This window comes from Cataglyphis hispanica, chromosome 25, assembly GCF_021464435.1.
Source record: "Cataglyphis hispanica isolate Lineage 1 chromosome 25, ULB_Chis1_1.0, whole genome shotgun sequence".
Classification (NCBI taxonomy): domain Eukaryota; kingdom Metazoa; phylum Arthropoda; class Insecta; order Hymenoptera; family Formicidae; genus Cataglyphis; species Cataglyphis hispanica.
In genome coordinates, this window is record NC_065978.1 from 2,781,100 (window position 1) to 2,799,202 (window position 18,103).

The 18,103-nt window shown below is 44.2% G+C and overlaps 1 protein-coding gene across 7 annotated transcripts in view; it reads right to left on the reverse strand.

Annotated features, from left to right (window-relative positions):
- LOC126858377 (dachshund homolog 2) overlaps positions 1 to 18,103 on the reverse strand; it is a 182,947-nt gene that overhangs the window by 38,546 nt on the left and 126,298 nt on the right. For all 7 annotated transcript variants that reach the window (XM_050608641.1, XM_050608640.1, XM_050608639.1 and 4 more), the window contains one exon: positions 5,561 to 5,644. In XM_050608641.1, coding sequence (XP_050464598.1) covers positions 5,561 to 5,644 — 84 coding nt within the window. The remainder of the gene's footprint in view (positions 1 to 5,560; positions 5,645 to 18,103) is intronic.

An 18,103-nucleotide genomic window follows, 5' to 3' on the forward strand; every position in this document is an offset into this window, starting at 1 on the left:
TGCGCTCTCTTTGAATTCTTTGTCACAGTGCATTAGATACGCTCTTGCCGTGTCATTATTTGAAACGGGAGTACACAGAGAATTATGCGACAAAAACGGCAGCGCGGGGCATTCGGGAACGACGAGCACCATCTCGTCGTTGTCGTTATTTTTGGTACCGTCGTCGCCGTTCGAAAGTTCGACCTTTTTCGAGCGGCGGAGGGCCGCCGCCTCGTCGTTCGTTTCGCCACGCTCGGCATATTCCACGCGCTCATTTTACCGGCAATAGCAAGCCGGCGTTCTCGTTCCACTCGACGGGCTAATACCCTCCAACTTCCGGTATGAGCGCACCACCCGCGCGGACTCTCTCCTAATGTTTGTCCACTGCGGTGACTTCGCTCAGTGCGCAGTGAACAGGATCGACATCGCGCTCGGCAGGATTCAATGAATCAGAATACTCGCGGTGAGAAAGATGAGGCGTTCCTTCGTATGCGCGCAGAAGGGTGATGGTCATCGTGGCACGTTTCCGCGTGTGTGAATTTGTGTGTGTACATACGTGCACATCATACGACCATCGACTGACGGGGGGATGAGCACCGTTGCGTCCTCCACTCTGGTTTTACGTAGCTGCAACATCGAGGAGGGTTCTGTCTCGATCGCTATAAACGTACACTTCAAAGCGAATCAGCTACCGTTACGCACGAGGGCGTCGTTGTCATCAACATTGTCATCGTCGTCGTCGATTCTTCTGAGAATTAGCTTTCGACTCGTGGCAAAATAAAGAGAACAGAAACGTCTGTATTAATCATCGGTATGATTTTTTTTAAAGGTACACTGTTTGGCATATCAATGCAAATTGTTCTTCCGAAAAGAAACGATTAATTTCATAATAATACGCCGAATCATTCCGATCATCGATCCGGCATTCTCGTAATTTTATTTGCGACAAGCCAATCGACCGTGCGCCGACCTACTTTTCACGGTCCTCATCCCCTTATCGATATTTCGCAGTCGTCGCCACGCTAGCGTGAAATCATTCTTAGTCCATCTCTTTGTCGCGACGTTGTCGATCGCGGGACTTGGTCTCGTCCATTGCCAGGAACGATCCGGTGAATGAACGAGAGAGGCATCGAGAGACACAGCTCCGGGGGAGGACGTTGCCGGCGTGGGCGGCGCGGCCGAGCAGGGGTTGAAGCGCGGCAAAGTCCCTCGGGTCCCAATTACACCGACACCCGATCCCAACATTACGGCCCGGCTAATTCGAGGGGAGAGTCGTATATAAATCTCGGCGAGTTGATTGTGCAGTTTCAATTCCGTTTGTCGCCCGTACGACGCGGGAGATAACGCGTCGGCAGGTCGTTACAGTTACTTTTTTTTTTTCCACCGGAGAGATTAATTCCGCATTAGAGCGACGCGACGCGCTCGTTCGATCCAGCGTGTCTCATAACCGTAACCGGATACGATTGAGCGTAATGTTTGTCATTAGAGATAACCATCTCGTCGCGTATCGGAGATATACTGCAAAGATATCTCCATCTAAAGATCGTTTCATCAGAATGATACGCGATGTTTGTCCGTAATAATTTTTTTTTTTTTTTTTCACGACTTTTTCTATAAGAAAAAAAATGGCTTCTTATTTAATCGCAAAGATGATCAAATCGGTAAGCATCACTTAATATCGGGACAGGATTGATCGAATAACTGTCACGTGGAGCTTCTGTTTTGCAACGCACCTCTCATAGATTGCCACGAGAGTCGCCCACGAGGTAGATACGAGAGGGTGTGAGAAGGCTTGAAAGGGGTGTTCTTCTCGACGGGTCTCGCGACAAACGACTCGGCTAATTACAGGGAGGCCGCAGCTCCGTGTAAACCGACGATAAAAGCGGCTGTCGGTTCCCAGGCTTCCGCGGTTCCAAAGGTTTACGCGTGTCGGAAGCTTTTTGCTTTTGCGCGAAAATGTCGTTCGTTCATCCGAGATTACGACGGGACATACCCGGCCAGAATATCCGCCAGAGGATCGAATCCAGAAGCCGTCGCGCGTTTCTTTACGTCGTGTTTGTTATTCTTTCATCGTTCGCGCGTAACGTTTCGATACTAATATTAATATTAGCGCAGACGGGTAAGTAGCAGTCGCGTACACTTGCCCGGAGCGTGATTTCATAATGATTCGAACGCGAAGTCTCTAAATGCGATCTTCCGCGTTTGCGTAAGCGTTGGAAAAAAGCGTGGGAAACGAGCTTCATAAGCATTGATACTGATTCTTCCTCATACGATCCCGAATACAGAAAAAAAAAATTTAAACAATGACGTCATTTTAGCGTTTTATAATCGTTTGACGTTTATGGCAAAAATAAATAATATGAAAATAGTTATGTTTCTCTCATGAATCAGGCTTAATTAAGTAATCGGAAATCGAAATGCGATTCGTGGATTTTTCAATTATTATTTCTTTGGAGAACGAAATCCGAGTTCCAGCATAGAGATTGGTGATCTTTCGTATATTGTGTCCAGAATTACGAGGCGCTGCTGCGTATTCGCCAGCTGCGAAAGGTCATCTCATTGTTCCATCGTCTCAACAAAGTCGCGCATTCAACAACTCTGACAACTTCCCTTGCCGTCACGTGATACCACCGAGGCAATGGAAGCCGGATTTCTCGCAGTCCCTGCTAAGATAATACCAACTTACCCACCCGGCAGGAGGTCGAAGATTTCAACCTTTACCGAAATGCCAAGCGGGGCTTTAAACGGGCTAATAACGTTGCTTCCCCCTCGACACGCTGTCGTCGTATCGCGTACGATTTCGATTCCATGAGCACAAATTGCCCGTAGAATCACGCATAAAGCGAGCCTCCGTCGACGTCGTTGACACTCGCGCGTCTCTCCTAATGATATCGTGTAACGAGAACACGTAATTGACAAGACATTCATCCCCGGGGAACGACAAATTCCTTTCCGAATCGGTATTGCATTCTTAATTAGTATTACAATTTGCTGCGCGTATTTTTCAACTCGTTAAATATTTTTATTATTATTATTATTATTACTCAAAGTTTACCCGACAATCGATTTGAGCGAATGCACGCGCGTGGGCTGTTTTCCTGGTATTTTAAACTCCTGGCCGGATGGCTTGGCAGAGAAGCTTCGCGCACGTGTGCGTCGCTTCGCGGGGAAAAAGAGGTGTGTAACGTGGAGTACTCGATCGGAAAAACTAGCGACGGATACGCCCTCGTTAAAGCGCCCCGAGGTCGTCGTCGCCGTCGTCGTCGTCGTCGTCGTCGTCGCCGGCCGACGCGGCGGATGGTAAAGGTTGACACGGTATCTCTTACAAGGCGGTCATTAGTCGAATGAGAGGAGGAATCTTACGAAGTGCCTGCGTAAATATCCGTGGGACTGGCCGATCATCAATCATCTTAGAATCCTGCGAGCCGCGCGAGCAGCTACGCACGAAATTATGTATCGCCTTACGTCTTCGTGGCGGCCGCCACGAGATCCGCCCTCAACAGAGACGAAATTACACCGGGGGCTTCTTAACGAACTATTATTTTTTACGAGGAAATTCCTGTTTTAACGCGCCACGAGTCTCGGTATTTCCGATGCGGAATTGATACATTACCTTTGATGATATATTCATCATCAGTCATATAAGTACGGAGAGATGTGTGTGTGTGTGTGTGTGTGTGTGTGTGTGTAAATGGAAAATACGTTTGAAACCATTTTGAGAATTTCATCTATATAAAATATCTAAAAGTATTCTAAAAATATAAATAAATCAATGATGACACACGACACGGGATCGCCGTTTAAGTGATAACGTAATGTCGTACGCGTGCGAAACATGCACTAAGAACGCATACATCGCTCGCACGGATAAAGTTATCGATAGGGCGCACAATGCGGGCAGACTATTTACTATATTTGCCATATCATAGGGCGAGTAATGGTTTCGCTTGACGTTACGGTCGGAAGGACGAAGCAATAGAGGAAAGAAGATGAGGGAGAGAAAGAGAGAGAGAGAAAGAGGATGGATAGGATATTCCGTGAGACTGGCTGTCATATTCATGTATTGACACCGAGCTGGTTGACTAATGGACTGCTGTTGTCACAGGCTCGTGTTACCGCGAGGGCCTGGCCTCGCCGAGTCGTTTTTCCTGAGAATCGACCGAAACTCATTCGCGTCTATACGTTCGTCTCGTGTTTATCGAAAAATTCCAACTTTGTGCGAATCATTTTAAACAACAATATGGAAGAAACGCTGCATAATTGAATATTTTAATTTCCTTAATCCTCTCATGACTATTGAATTTATCATCACGCACGTCTCGCGCTGCGAGCAATATTTTAACTGCATTTTTTTTCTGAGGCGTGGTTACGCCAGTTTTTACCGAGAGACCATTTCATTCATTATTCTTGAATAGAATAGCACGTCGCGTTTCGTAAAGCCACGAATATGGCGTGAACGTTCTTCCCGACTTTTACATATTTATCGAGTCTCGCATTGTTGTCACGTCAGACGAGACGTCGACATTGTCGAGCCTCGAAAATCCGCGATATTATATCTGCGAGCGGCAACCAAAGATCCAATTCTGATCCCCAGCGCGGATGTTCGCGTTCATGAAGGCGGATTGAAAATCTGCGTATTTAATGCGCGTTCGTGAAAAACTATAATAAACATAAATAAAACGAATGAACTGAAATTTTCGATTAAAGCGACAATAATTTCATGATACGATGTGCGTTCTCTTCTGTCAACTTGTCAACTTGCGATTTACGCAAATTCAAATTTATCTGATAAATTTTACAGATTAAGTATTAAATCGAGAGCCTTGTATATCTTTCTTATCTATCCGTTTTCGATATTTCATCTCACGCCACGACACGTTCGGCTTTTGAATAAAATTTACAAAAATTTTCATTTTTAAAAACATGGTCGTCTAAAATTATTGTAAAATTATACAAAATAAATTCAAGATTATATCGAGAGAATCCTACTAAATAATACTTCGAGGAAAGGATCGAGAGTCGTAGGCATAAGACGTAGGATCGAATGACTGATTAAAGGGAAGTGGACTACGCAGCCGTTAACTATTCTGTTACAGTTTGACATCTGATACGAGCTCGATTAGGCGATCGCGGTCTTTGGTCCGATCTCGCTTTCCTTCCATTAGACCAAAAGACGCGGAGTCGGAGGCGAATCTGAGAAAATGTTTAAGTCAAAGATCCCCAACATAGAATAATAAACGCAGAATTGACGGACAGACGCGAGCTAAGACTTTAAAGCGCAGAGTGCAGGTTCTCTGCGGCTTTTTGATTTATCGGCGAGTATATAAGCCTCGCTTCGAAAACCCGCTCGAGGCACTCGATGAATTACCGTGTGTGTCGCGAATCGCGCGCACGGCCTGCCTATTAATGTGTATGTGTGTTTGCGCCGGCCAAGTCAATTTTCTTAAAGCTGTAAATGCGAGAGAGGCGGACGGGTTAGGTGGCACATCGGTAAACCGGCAATCCCGATTCGGCGGTGCAACTCCGTATAAAGGCACACCTTTCGTGATTTCGACCAAGTAAAATCGACTCCTGTACTCACCTCGCACCTTCTGCTCGTCTTGCAACTGCCGCTCCAGGCTGTCCTTGACCTCCCGCTCCCGTAGAACATCCATTTTCAGCTCGGCTGTAACACACACAAGATAATGGAAATTTATTTAAACGTTTTCACACACTCCGCCTTACGAGAAGAGGGCGATCTTTCATTCAATTCGACTCCTCGCTCTCCCTTTAACATTAGTTTTAATTACTCGGTTACCTAGTTTGCGCGAGAATGCTTAAGACGACCGAGTGTCTCCACCCTCCATGAATAATTACTAGAAATGGTCTCATCTACTCGAGACTTTGTCAAGAAAACTGAGTCCCCGTAAATTTTAGAAACGCTTTCGAAGGATTTCAAGATCAGCTACAAGCAGCGGTTAGTTTGACAATAAGAGTGTCCTCTACCCATCTCTCTCTCTCTCTCTCTCTCTCTCTCTCTCTCTCTCTCTCTCTCTCTTTCCTCCGTACTCTTCTACCAAGAGGTGCTGCGGGAGGATATCGCACGGTTGGCTGAGTTCGTGATTAAATCCAATGGCGATGGGCAGACCAGAGCTCGCATAGTTACCTCTAATAGAATTATATTAAGACATGGAGATCCCGTCTCTCCATCCTGCCTCCCCCCGCTTCTTCAGCCTCCACCCGCTTAGTCTATGTTTCGCGTACTACTACTTCGCGTCCCCCGCTTCCACCTCACTTCCCTCTCTGTCTTCTACTTGCAGAACTCCCCTGTTCCCGTGGGAGCCACCGCGCTAAATTAGCCATTTCGAATCTCTGCTAGAGGGTCGTTAGGACGAGTCCAGAAACTCGCCGAACGGCAGGAAGAAACCTGCGCGCGGCAACATGGTGACCAATGTTCAGTCATTCCTGCGGAGAAACTGACGCATTGAGATGCGAGGGTAAGCATATAAATGAGAAAATTAAGGAGTATGTGAATGTATATGAACAAAGTCTCGAATTGCAGAGCCTCTTGGAAAAATTATACGTGCTTCTCCAGTGCTAGAGGGTGCGCGAAATCACTTTTCAGACGGTAACACGATAAAACGTTTCCGGACTTTAAATCAAGCAAGCTAATTCGTTTTAACGAAAGAAAAGTAACGCGGCAAAAGGGGCTGCTTCTTTGCGGCGGAACGCCCTTCTTTCTACTTCTCTCTCTCTTTTACCTTTGGCTCGTTCGCTTTTCGAATTACATTGGTGGGTAATGAGCCATGTAACTCGTAATGTACGTCAGCCCGCGACCGATCGGACGATTCAAATAATTTTTCGTTATGCCATTTACAAGAAATTGCTATAAATTAGAATCGAGGCGATAAAATTGGACATACTGAAAATGACAAGAAAAGAGACTTTTAAAGAAATAACATGCTTAAAATGCTCCACCTATCTCCATTTCTCATGCGTGACGTTTTCATACCTCATCGAGGAAGTTTAATAAAATTCGAAACAACGTTTTAATCCGTTTATCACATTTCGCAAGCTTTTAAAAGACTCTTTCGCAGGCCGATATACATACATACGCCATACCGTCGCATTAGCAGCAATTATTTTACGACCCGGGCTCTCGTCGTGAATCCAAAAAGTTTCGCGACATACGTTCAGGTTGGAGCGAGACGAGAAAGAGAGAGACGAGAGAGAGAGAGAGAGAGAGAGAGAGAGAGAGAGAGAGAGAGAGAGAGAGAGAGAGAGAGAGACCTGACGGAGAATCAAGCCGGTAGATTAGGGTAGGGCCGCGTCGTCTCAGCAGTCTGCCAGCAATTTGAGAGCGTTTGCGAGGTCCATTAACGGCGGTAACTCTTCACGACCGGCCGCCACGAAGATTCAATTTGAATGCTAACCAGAATAGGAAGTTCGCGCCGGAGCCCGTGGTATATACGCCGCGCGCTGTGTTTCCCCCTTCCGCCCGTTTTGCCTTCCCACCCTCCCCCTCTTAGCCCCCGTTATCCCCTCGCCACCCTGTTATTGCCAATTTCGGCGCGTTTCTGCAGCCCACTTTGCGATCGTTTAGATTATCATCTCTCCCGGTTTCTCTTTCTCTCCACGGCCCTGGCACCCTGCTCTCCCATCCCCTACCCCCTTTCCCGTATCTTCTACATTCTGCTGTTCCCTTCCCCCTCCCCCCCTCCCCCTCCTCTCCTTGCTTGCCCCCGCCGTCGCTCTTCCTCTCAAACGTTTCCGGGGATAATTGAACTTTATTAGAGATCGTCGTCGACGAAACACCAGCCCTTGCATTCACCCCGAGGCTTATTCCGGATCGACTTGATTCCAAAATGCTTTAACGATTACTCTCGTCCGCTTATCTTTCTCTCACTCGCGAAAACGCCTTTCAAATCTGTGTAGCGACAAACGTCCTTGTCAGAGTATTGGCCTCTGTTTCTTTGACGATACTTCGAAGAAGAGTGTGCTTGAAGAAAAGATTTAATCGATTTTTCAGACAATTGTCTTTTTTTAATCAATATAATATAATTTATCTAAAAATATATTCTTCGAAGAGTTTGGAGAGATTATATTATATAGTCTGAATTTTAATCTTTCCTAAGAAACAGATGTTACGCCATCGGTGAAATATCTCTTCGCAGATTTTACGTTTTTCTTCTCGTGGCGCAAAGCAGGGCACAAATCTCGCGGGCGGAGGCGACTGGAAAAGTTTGTCGCGATGGGAAAAAAAAAAAAAAAACTGGAAATCAATTATGCGAGCTCGGCACGGCGTACCTCGCGCCCGTGGGAGAGGAGCGACCTTATTGAAATTTGGCTGCGGGGTCGTGAGCATTAAAATTGCAGGGATTAATATTAGCCGTGGTGAAAAGCGCTTTACGCTTTCCTCCTCGTAAGGAAATGATACCGACACGCCGCGGCGCTTATAAAAGCCCGGCCCCCGTTCTATCATTCTTATGTCAATTAGGGACGAGCCCTAATCGCGACCCGGCTCATAAACCGAGAATTATATCTTTAATTTTAGCGGCCGTATTCAGACGCGCTTGCGAAACAGAATTCTGGGATCGTACGCGCGCTTCTTCAACCGCTGCGGGCGAGTCCGCTTTAACCGCTCGACAGATAGATGGTAATTAATGACGAGAACTGTCCGTCGGTCAATTTCGTTTCCGAGTCTGACGTACGGAGAAATATATGCAGCGAACGGACCGCGGCGTATATTTTACATTAGTATTATATTTCTATGCTAATTGATGCCGGATCATCCTTCTTGTGCATCAGCATCCAAATTATGCAAGCATGTAAATGTAGATATGTATAGATTAAAAAAGCGTATAAAAAGTGCAATTAATATTTTGGCAAAATTATTGTAATGTCATTTCGGAAAATTTCCGTAACTAAATAATATAAGTTTTTCTTTTATATAAATGCGGTTATTTTTTTTTTTTTATACACGTTTTTTTATACGCACGTCTCTCATACGCCATGATTTGATGGTGCTACCTAGCGGATGCCAGATTTCCTAGAGCCGCGCTCGTCACGATTTACGAGTTTCTCGCCGGATGGCGAACGATATCGCGAGCGGACCTAGAATCGCTAGCGATAATAATTTTCACGGTGGCGCGAGCACTCGCGTAGTAACAATAACGGTGCAACGGAACGTGCATGGCACTGTTACCGGAGCGATTCATGGTTATTGATTAGTATATACGGTCGCAGGAAGACGAGAGAGAGAGAGAGAGAGAGGCTGCGGTGTAGCGTTCACAAGCCCCGAGGGCTTGTACCACGACGCGGAGTATGCACACGTATCACACACACACACACACACACAAATGTGTATATATATATATCTCGCATATACGTAGCTGTACGCGACGCTAAGATATTCGCAGAGCCCTTGGGCGACCCTCAGAAACAACAATGTCAACTTGCCCGGCGCGGCCTGCAATCGTTTGAATAGTATAATGTAGTTTTCGTGTTATACAACTCACTCTCCTTCGTATACGAGCGTCTAGCTGAGCGCCTTCGAAGCACCACAGCACCTTCTCTTTTCGACCTGCTCGAAACATCTAACCCGTCGTGTAGGCGCGACGACCTTCCACGGGTGAATGACGCGCGGAGAGACGCGAAATATTTATGAACGAAAGAGACGAGGCGACACGATTGTATAGGGAGGGAAAAGGTCTCGAGACCAGCGCGAGATTGGCGGGTATTTATGAATTTAATTTTAACGGATCAAGAGCAGTAATAAAGCGCGGGTAGGAATTAACCGCCGGATTATTTCGGTAATTTACAGCCCCGGGGATCGCGCGCGTCTGGTATTCTCTTATTTGCATTGCGATATCCTCGGCTACGGTCTTGCGTCTGCCTCTCGCTAAAGTAGAAACTTTGAAAAGTTTCGTATAAAGTTTACACGCGCACAACATCTCTTCTCTCCCGTGCATCTTAATTGTACGCGCAGTCTCGATTTCGTATCTCAATCATATTCTTCCAAGGAACTCAAAGCCCATGGCGGATGGGAATTTCATAAATTTCGCATCCTAATCCTCATTAATCCCGATGTTGCACTATTTGCCTACGAGAAGATCCGTTGCGGGCCCCGCGGGGGCATCGAGCCGCTGGAAACGAGAATATTGTTGTTTCTACCCTTGCACATATTACAGTTGAATAATGATTAAGTATATACTCGGCGAATTAGGCCTGTCCTCCGGGCATGAGTCCTTCGCGGCAGATTGCATGCGCTGAACTTTAATTGTCTGCCGATGCCAACGATATCTCATAGCCTTTACGATCTTTCGCGCCAATAATGTTATAAACAAAATTCAGATTTTTCATTTATAATTCACTTAATTTAATTTAATATAAATGCATTCGTATAAAAATATATCGCCCAATTGTGGATTAACAAATATGTAACTATTCAATTTTCCGCGAAATAAGCGTATCTCATCGCTCGGAATGTACCGGAATACCGGATTGTCAATAATAATTAAAACTTTGTCGCGCACTCGGCACAGTTTGACTCGCCGAAGCAACAGCACAGCCAATAGTTATCCCATGCGGATTACGGTCCTTGGCTAAGGGCTACAAGGGTTTCCCTCCTCCTACGGGATTTAAGACGGACTTAGCCCTTGTTCCGGTCGCTGACCACTTTGCCTCCCATTAACCATTAACGGATCTAACGAAAATAGGATTAGATCGCAGCGGAGCTAGCTTTTCGAGTTCGGTACGCAGTAAAACTGCCGGTGCACGTAGGTGGCATCAGATTTCTTGCCCATAGCTTCATTGGCAGATTATCGAAGGTTCCTGTCTCGTCCTATCGAGAACGCGAAGAAGAGGCGCCTCTTCTTCGCCGATTATTTTCGCACGAACGGCAAATCAATGCCGGGCAAATTGGTTTTGTTTCACGATTTATTGCTTCCCGAGGATCGTTCAAAAAAATATTATCCTCATGAAAAGTGTCGAGATATCTTGTTTTTTAAATGATAATTCTTAAATTGATTTATTACAGAATTTTATTATGTAGTTTTGGAAATAAAAAAAAATTTATTTTTCCTCTACGTCCCCACTGACGTGTAATTTTCAATCTAATAAAATACATTTTTTTTACTCCATTTAAGTTTAGAAAATCAATTAAATAACAGTTGAGTTTTTTGCTAATAAAAATAAAAGGATATAAAGCCTGCAAGCAAGTCGATATTAGGTCGATACAAAAAAATCTAAATAATTTCCATTAACTCTTACAGACGTACAGATCCGCGCAATCGATATCTCGATGCGTAAAGTTCTATCCGCCCAAACTCTCACTCAAAGATATGCCAAAGAGCGTTTTCGCGTTTCGAGATAATCTCATCCTCGCCCTCCTTCGAAGATAGATTCTACGAGATATCCGTCGGAATTATTGCATATTCGAGTTACACGCGTACAAAGACTTCAAACTTTATCGATTCAAGAATAGTGTTGATATTAAACCGATAACGTCAACGAGCGTTTAGTTATGAGCTGAAATAAGAGCTAGTTTCTTGAATAATTTAGCATGTGATAATATTTCATGAGTAGTTTATCTTTGAAAATTAGACAGGGATATAATTTAGTATGCATGAGTGAAAGAATGGAGAAAGAATTTCTTGGGAAAAAGTCTAAAAAAATACATGTCTCAAAAAAAAAAAAAACACTCGATACGTTTTCGATATGTTTTCGATTCTTCCGCACTGATAGCTGCAAACATTATTGATTCTCATGTTAGATGAAGACAAAGTTGAGAAAAAATCAAAGGTGAAGAAAATGCATATTTCTCTGACTGACACAATCTGCAAAGGTCATTGGCCATTTTCATATTCACTTTTTGCTCTTCTCCACAACGAAGGATTGGCTCGTAGCTGGATCTTTATCATTATTACGACTGTCTGTCCGCGCGTGTGCATGCTATGGGCAGCGCGAGACATTAATGGCTCGCGATCGTAAAACCTTTGGTGCCCTGACGGGAACGAGAAAGAGGAGAGAGAGAGAGAGAGAAAGAAAGAGAGATTTCTCTCACACACAGTTTATCGAATAATAATATAATCCCTTAACGATCCATACAGAGAAAAGATGTATCCTTTAACGAGGGCACGCACCTTTCGCTTTCTTACGCGCCGCTTAATTATCGCCTGCGATTACAATTTAATCAGATTACGATTTCGCCGTTACGATAACGCAACGCACTGATTTTATACGAAAAGCCATTCCCATCTTATATCGGAGAATCTCAAAATAGTTCCTTCTTAATCCTTCTTAACCCTGCTTTATTGATTTGATGCACACTCGTCCGGCAATTTACGCGTGCTGGCCTATCGCGTGCGCCGGAAACGGCACGAATTGTAAAATCGCGAGACCCACCTCACCTCCGAGAGGCAGCTGCCCTGTTTCCTTCCCTCAAGCCCTCACCCGCGTGTCACTCGAGACCGTAATTAACAATCGTTTTAATGAATTCGCTCCGGCTATCTTCATCTTCGCAACACGTTCGAATTATGAGCACGACGGAGATGTGAAACAGCGACGCTTCGAGGCGCGCCCTTGAGAGAGAGAGAGAGAGAGAGAGAGAGAGAGTCTGCTTATTATGACCGGGCAATAATTCCCGGTATAAAATTATCATTAAGATTGTCGTTGCATCGCGCGGAGAACTGTCCCCGCTCGTTATCTCGACAGGTTGCGCAGAGTCGGCACGGCAGGAGAAAAATAAACGCACGAAAATGATTCCTCGCAATGTCTTTCAGATGCGAATGCATCGCTTAAAACGTCGATAAAACGTGCGCGGCCATACAACGTGACGTTAAAAGTGCCTTTATACATTATACATGCGACGCAGATGTAATTTGAAATTATATCGCAGTTCCGCGTTATTAATTTTATTGATATTACATGGATCGATGACACATTTAACATTAGCACCGTGCTGCCTTTATCAGCACGATGCTGCATATTTTAAGTACAATTATAATTTATAAAAAAAGATAGGAAATCTAAGATTAATAATCCAGAATATCAATAAAATTATTTATCGCTCTTGTAAATGTCTCTTTCTTTAAAAAATATATAGGAATTAATTATTACAAGAATAAGAGTCAATATACATATATATCATAATTTTTACATCGCGTGCCGAGAAAGTGTCGAAGAGATTTGGTTCTTGTCGGCAATGGTCAGCGTCTCGTTCCACGTCTTACCTTTCTGCATACGATCGTAAATAACCGTCCGATGTAATAAGACATCAACGAGTGCCTCAGCACCTACGCGCCGATACCATCTTTATGAACATGAACAGTCGGAAGTTGTATTTTCTTTTGAACGCGTCGTGCCGAGCAACCAGTCAATTATATATATATCAGCGAGTCGATTCGAATAAATGCACTTCTTGCTAAAGATAAAACTGATACGTTTCTCAATGCGAAAAGCACTCACAAAAAATTAATTAAAAAAAATTAATTAAATTATAATTAAATATGTATAAGTATAAGTGAATAAAAAAAAAGACGTGGGAAAGAAGAGGTACAAGCTAATGCATGCGATCTCTCTCTCTCTCTCTCTCTCTCTTTCTATTGTTTCGTCACGCTCAAGTCCGCGTCTCATCGTCTAATCCTTCGCTGATGTCGCGCGAGAAAATTAGCGTTGTAGGCGCGGATTACCGCACCCGTTATCCGCGATTAAACGCATTAGCTGACGAGGGGAGGCGTCGTTTCAAAATCCAATTATCACGTCACAGCGTGAAAAAAGAAGCGTCCGACGACATTTTCACGCGTCGCGGTAATCTCAAAACGCTCAATCTCTCCGAAAGCTTCTTTCTCTGTCTTATCTGTCTCTGCCTTATCTTTTTTTTTATATTGTATTTTTCATCAAAAGTCGACGGCAATAAAGCGTGCCCTCGCGTGCACCGTGCGACTGCTTGGCTCTCTAAGCGCGACTCGATCGCATCACGAGTCAAGCGGTCGCCGGTCTGTAACAAAATATTCGTTCCTCGCGGCAATAAACGATGTCGTTAACGACACACAAACATACATAACACATATACACAATGTTCCCTCTTCTCTTTGTACTTCTCTCACGCGCGGGGCCGTTACTACTGCCCTTTTATTGTCGGTAAATTACACGCTTTATTCAACCGCGCAACGACCCGAAAGCAAACTGTATAATTGAACGGTAGTTAAAACTGCGGTAGGTCAAGTTCCTCCTTTTTATCCTCTGGTCCTGTCCGGATCGCTTCGTCTTCTTCCTCGTCGTTGCTGCTGTCGTCGCCGCGCTTCTGTCATGTTTTATTTTCAACGTCACGCCACATCGATGTTGGCGTCGCGACGTTTTCTTTATAATTAATTTTTTTTTCGTCTCGCAGAGATCTTATCCGCGCGCGAACTCGATCCGGAAGCGGTTTTAATTTAATTCCACGGAAAACGCAGCGAATTAATTGATCATCGTCGCGGCGGCGACGATCCCGTGCGACCGTCTGATTACGAAATACGTACGAAAATTGCGATAATGCGCGATGCGTGCGTGTACGTCAGAATTACACTGGAATTACGCCACCGGGAGCGTAATTAATTTCGATCGTTATCGCGCGGAATCGGGACGATTCCGAGAAGGGAAGGGGAGCGCGAGCGGGAAACGTGTTGCTTCTCTATCTCCACGAGAACCTATAGAGGAACCTCCTCCTCCTCTTCCTTTTCTTTCTTCTCGCGATGATACTTAAATACCGACGGTGATAAAATCAACCACACGATGAAACAAAGTCGTCGGACCAGGAGAGAGAGAAAAAAAAAGAGAAAGAAAGGCTCGTACTTTTTGCTTTCGTCTTCTCTGCGAGTTTCCAACGCAGCTCCAAAAGACGTAAATTTTCATTTTATAATCATCGTCGATGAAATTACCGAAGACAAAGATTTCTTTCCACAGAGACATTCCGCGCGATCGTTTTCTCTCGTACAATCAGTTTGTTACTTAATTTCAAGATGTTGTATGTGCCTTTTGCACGGCGGTGTGACAATCGAGCGTCGGGATCGATGTCTCCGTGATCGTTAAATCGAAAATTTAAATGACACTCTTCGTCGAGGGAACGTCGGTTTATCGTTGTATTTCATGAGGTAAGATCTCTTCCAAGATTGCAAATCAAGAAAAACGTTTGATAATTCATAGTGCGAGTAATCCAATCGGCTCGTTAAAGGCAACGTGATTTTTCTCGATGAATTATTGCTTCTCGATGAAACATTTAATGTTACTTATATGATAAATCCACAAACGCACATGTAAAAAGAAACTTGTAGCTAGCTTCTTATCCCATCTGTGCTGTAGGATTTAGTATTATTTAGGACGTCATTAAAATGAAATTATATCCCCGCTAGACAGACGCACAAATATCCGTGGCGAAACGAACGCGGCGAAGCCGACGAAACTTATTTGCACGCTCCGGCAAGAAGAAGCGCGGCCGGTCCGAGGATGAGGGGAGCCGCGTCGTGTCCTTTTATTGTTAAATAAATAATCAACCAGTTGTTCCCCGTGTTAAGCATAATTTATTAGCCTGACTAGAGGAGAGCACACTAGGCTCCTTCTCTTTTAAATTCTTTCCTCTCCGCTTCTTCTTTGCTACGGCCTCCTTCCACTACCTTCCACCTCCTCCACCACCACCACCACCACCTCCTCCTCCTCCTCCTGCATCTTCTACACCTCCCGCGCCCGTTTCGTCTGGAGCGGTTTCTCGCGATGGTGCGCGTTTCAAACCGCAGATCGTTTATCCTCCGCCCTTTCTCTGCCCTATCTCGATTCTTTCTTGCGTTGGTGGCTTATGGCTGAGAATACAGAACACGATTTCCTGCTCCTGTTTCTTTAATTGACAATCCACCACGTCCTCCATAGCACGGTTCGCCGGTTGGGAACGTATCGACATCCATGACCGGCGACATTGTATTGTTCTTTGAGATTTTTACATTTGTACTTTTCTCTCTCTCTCTCTCTCTCTCTCTCTCTCTCGTACGAGATATCTTTCGCGCATACCTTTATCTGTTTCTCTCTCGCAGCGTGTATCCAGCATGCGTGCACTGTTCTTTGTGCATTCCTCGATTTACCTTGCAATTTACGGATAACAACGGAATCCACTGCGACTTGGGCGCCAAAAAGTCTCATTAGAGATGCCTTTCTGGAATCTCTATGTTCGAATTCGTTCAGAAGCGAATTTGCGATATTTCAATAGAAAAACAACGTCAATTCATTATCAAAAAATGTCTAATTTTTTTAAACAATTTGTTCCATGTAATTGAATTTTATTACAACGTAATGAGAAAAAAGAATATATATAATAAAATGCTACCGATTTTGTGAAATCAAATTAATTATGATTGATAATGGATTAAAAATATGCAAAGTTAAGAGACGTGTAATAAACGGTTCAGGTATTCTTCGACAATTTGTAGTCAATGTTAAGGCCAGACTTTTGAGTTATAAGCGCAGATGCGGAGGATCGTGTCGCGCGCAACGGGAGGATAGTTCCGAGGATACCCAAAAAGCATACACGATCGAGTCGATCGGATGCAACAAGAAGCGGCATCCTCCTCGTCAATTCTGTTACCGCCTGGTCAGCTGGGAGTTCAAGTGGATACGAGGAGCGAGAGTTACGATTTCACCGATCAATTTTGCAATAACATTCCCTCTTGTCGAGCGATCATTCTCACGTCGTTCTCTCTTTCTTTCTGTTGCTTTCTCCTTTTGCGTTCTCTCGTAAACTCTCGACAAGAGGGAATGTTATCTCGGTTTTGCCCCGAAGATAATTAAATATTTGTTTGCTTAACTATTGTCTCTGAAGTCAGAAGTCAACTCTTCCACAAGTTTACGTCCAAAACAGATAGAGATAGACAGATAAAGATTGCGTATTTATATATGCGGGGCCTCTTCTCTTAAATTATATATACATATTAGAAAGAGTAACGCCATCATGACGGCTATACGAAGCACGAAGAATAGCATGGGAACTATTATGCTTATTAAGGTGGAAAGTAATAAATTATAGGCGGCTAATAATGGGAACCGCAAGAGGCGTAATTGATCTATGCAAAGGAAGTTGTTCTGGTCTGGCACCGTACGCTCTTCTCGGATACGCGTGTAAATATATATCTATATAATACATGTAATGCATGCGGAAAATATTTAATGACTTAGAGAGAGGCCCGTCGATTCTTTGCCCTGCGAGCTTCCTCAGCATCTCGCTAACGCCCGCCGTCGTGCTGTTTAAAATTTGAAAACTAAATTGTTTACTGTACATGTGCTCAGAACGATGCGAGTGTTCCTTTTCTTTATTATTCTTCTCTTCGTTTTACTTGAGAGAAGATTAGCTTTCCTTCTTTCTTGCACAGGACAATAAAGATGCCTGCTAAGCGCCACCATGTAACGATTCCCCGAGATACTCTATGGCCATACAAGAGAGAATTGTGCGCGACAAAGGTCAATAAATCGATTTCATTCTTAATTAAATCTAAGACAATACCGGCGTTAATTAAAGCAAACAGTCGATGCCAATAAAAGTCGGCGAGATGCCATAAAAGCGGCGATTTACAGCTTTATTCAACTGCGTAATCATTTTTCGCGCTTCCCGATTTATGTTCGTTACACGACAATCATTTACGGCGAAGAAACAGTTTTATTAATTAAATCAAATTAATTCTGTAATGTGCATAGATGAAAAACAATAAATAACAATGAGAATTCTCGATCGCTTATTGATTCGATATAAGATAAGAAAAGGTAAGAAATAAAAGAGAGAGAGAGAGAGAGAGAGGCAAAGGAAAAAGTATAAAGGGAGGTAAAAAACAAGCGTGATGCACGTATGCGTACATAATTTGCGCGATAATGGCTGCTCGCCGTGCGATATAGAGATAGCTTCGGTTAAGCTAACGTATCTCTGTGTACGAGGAAGAGAGGAGGGTAAGAGGGTAAGAGGGTCGCCGGTTGGCAGGGTTAAGCATAAATCAATCAGTCTGCATTCAACCGCGAGCGAAGAGAAGGCAACCATCGGCTCGAACGTCTCGAAAGCACCACCGGTAGGTAGACGTCCGGAACGGTTGTTTCAATATTTCTGTTTGCACTTTGAAATATTTACGCCCACCAT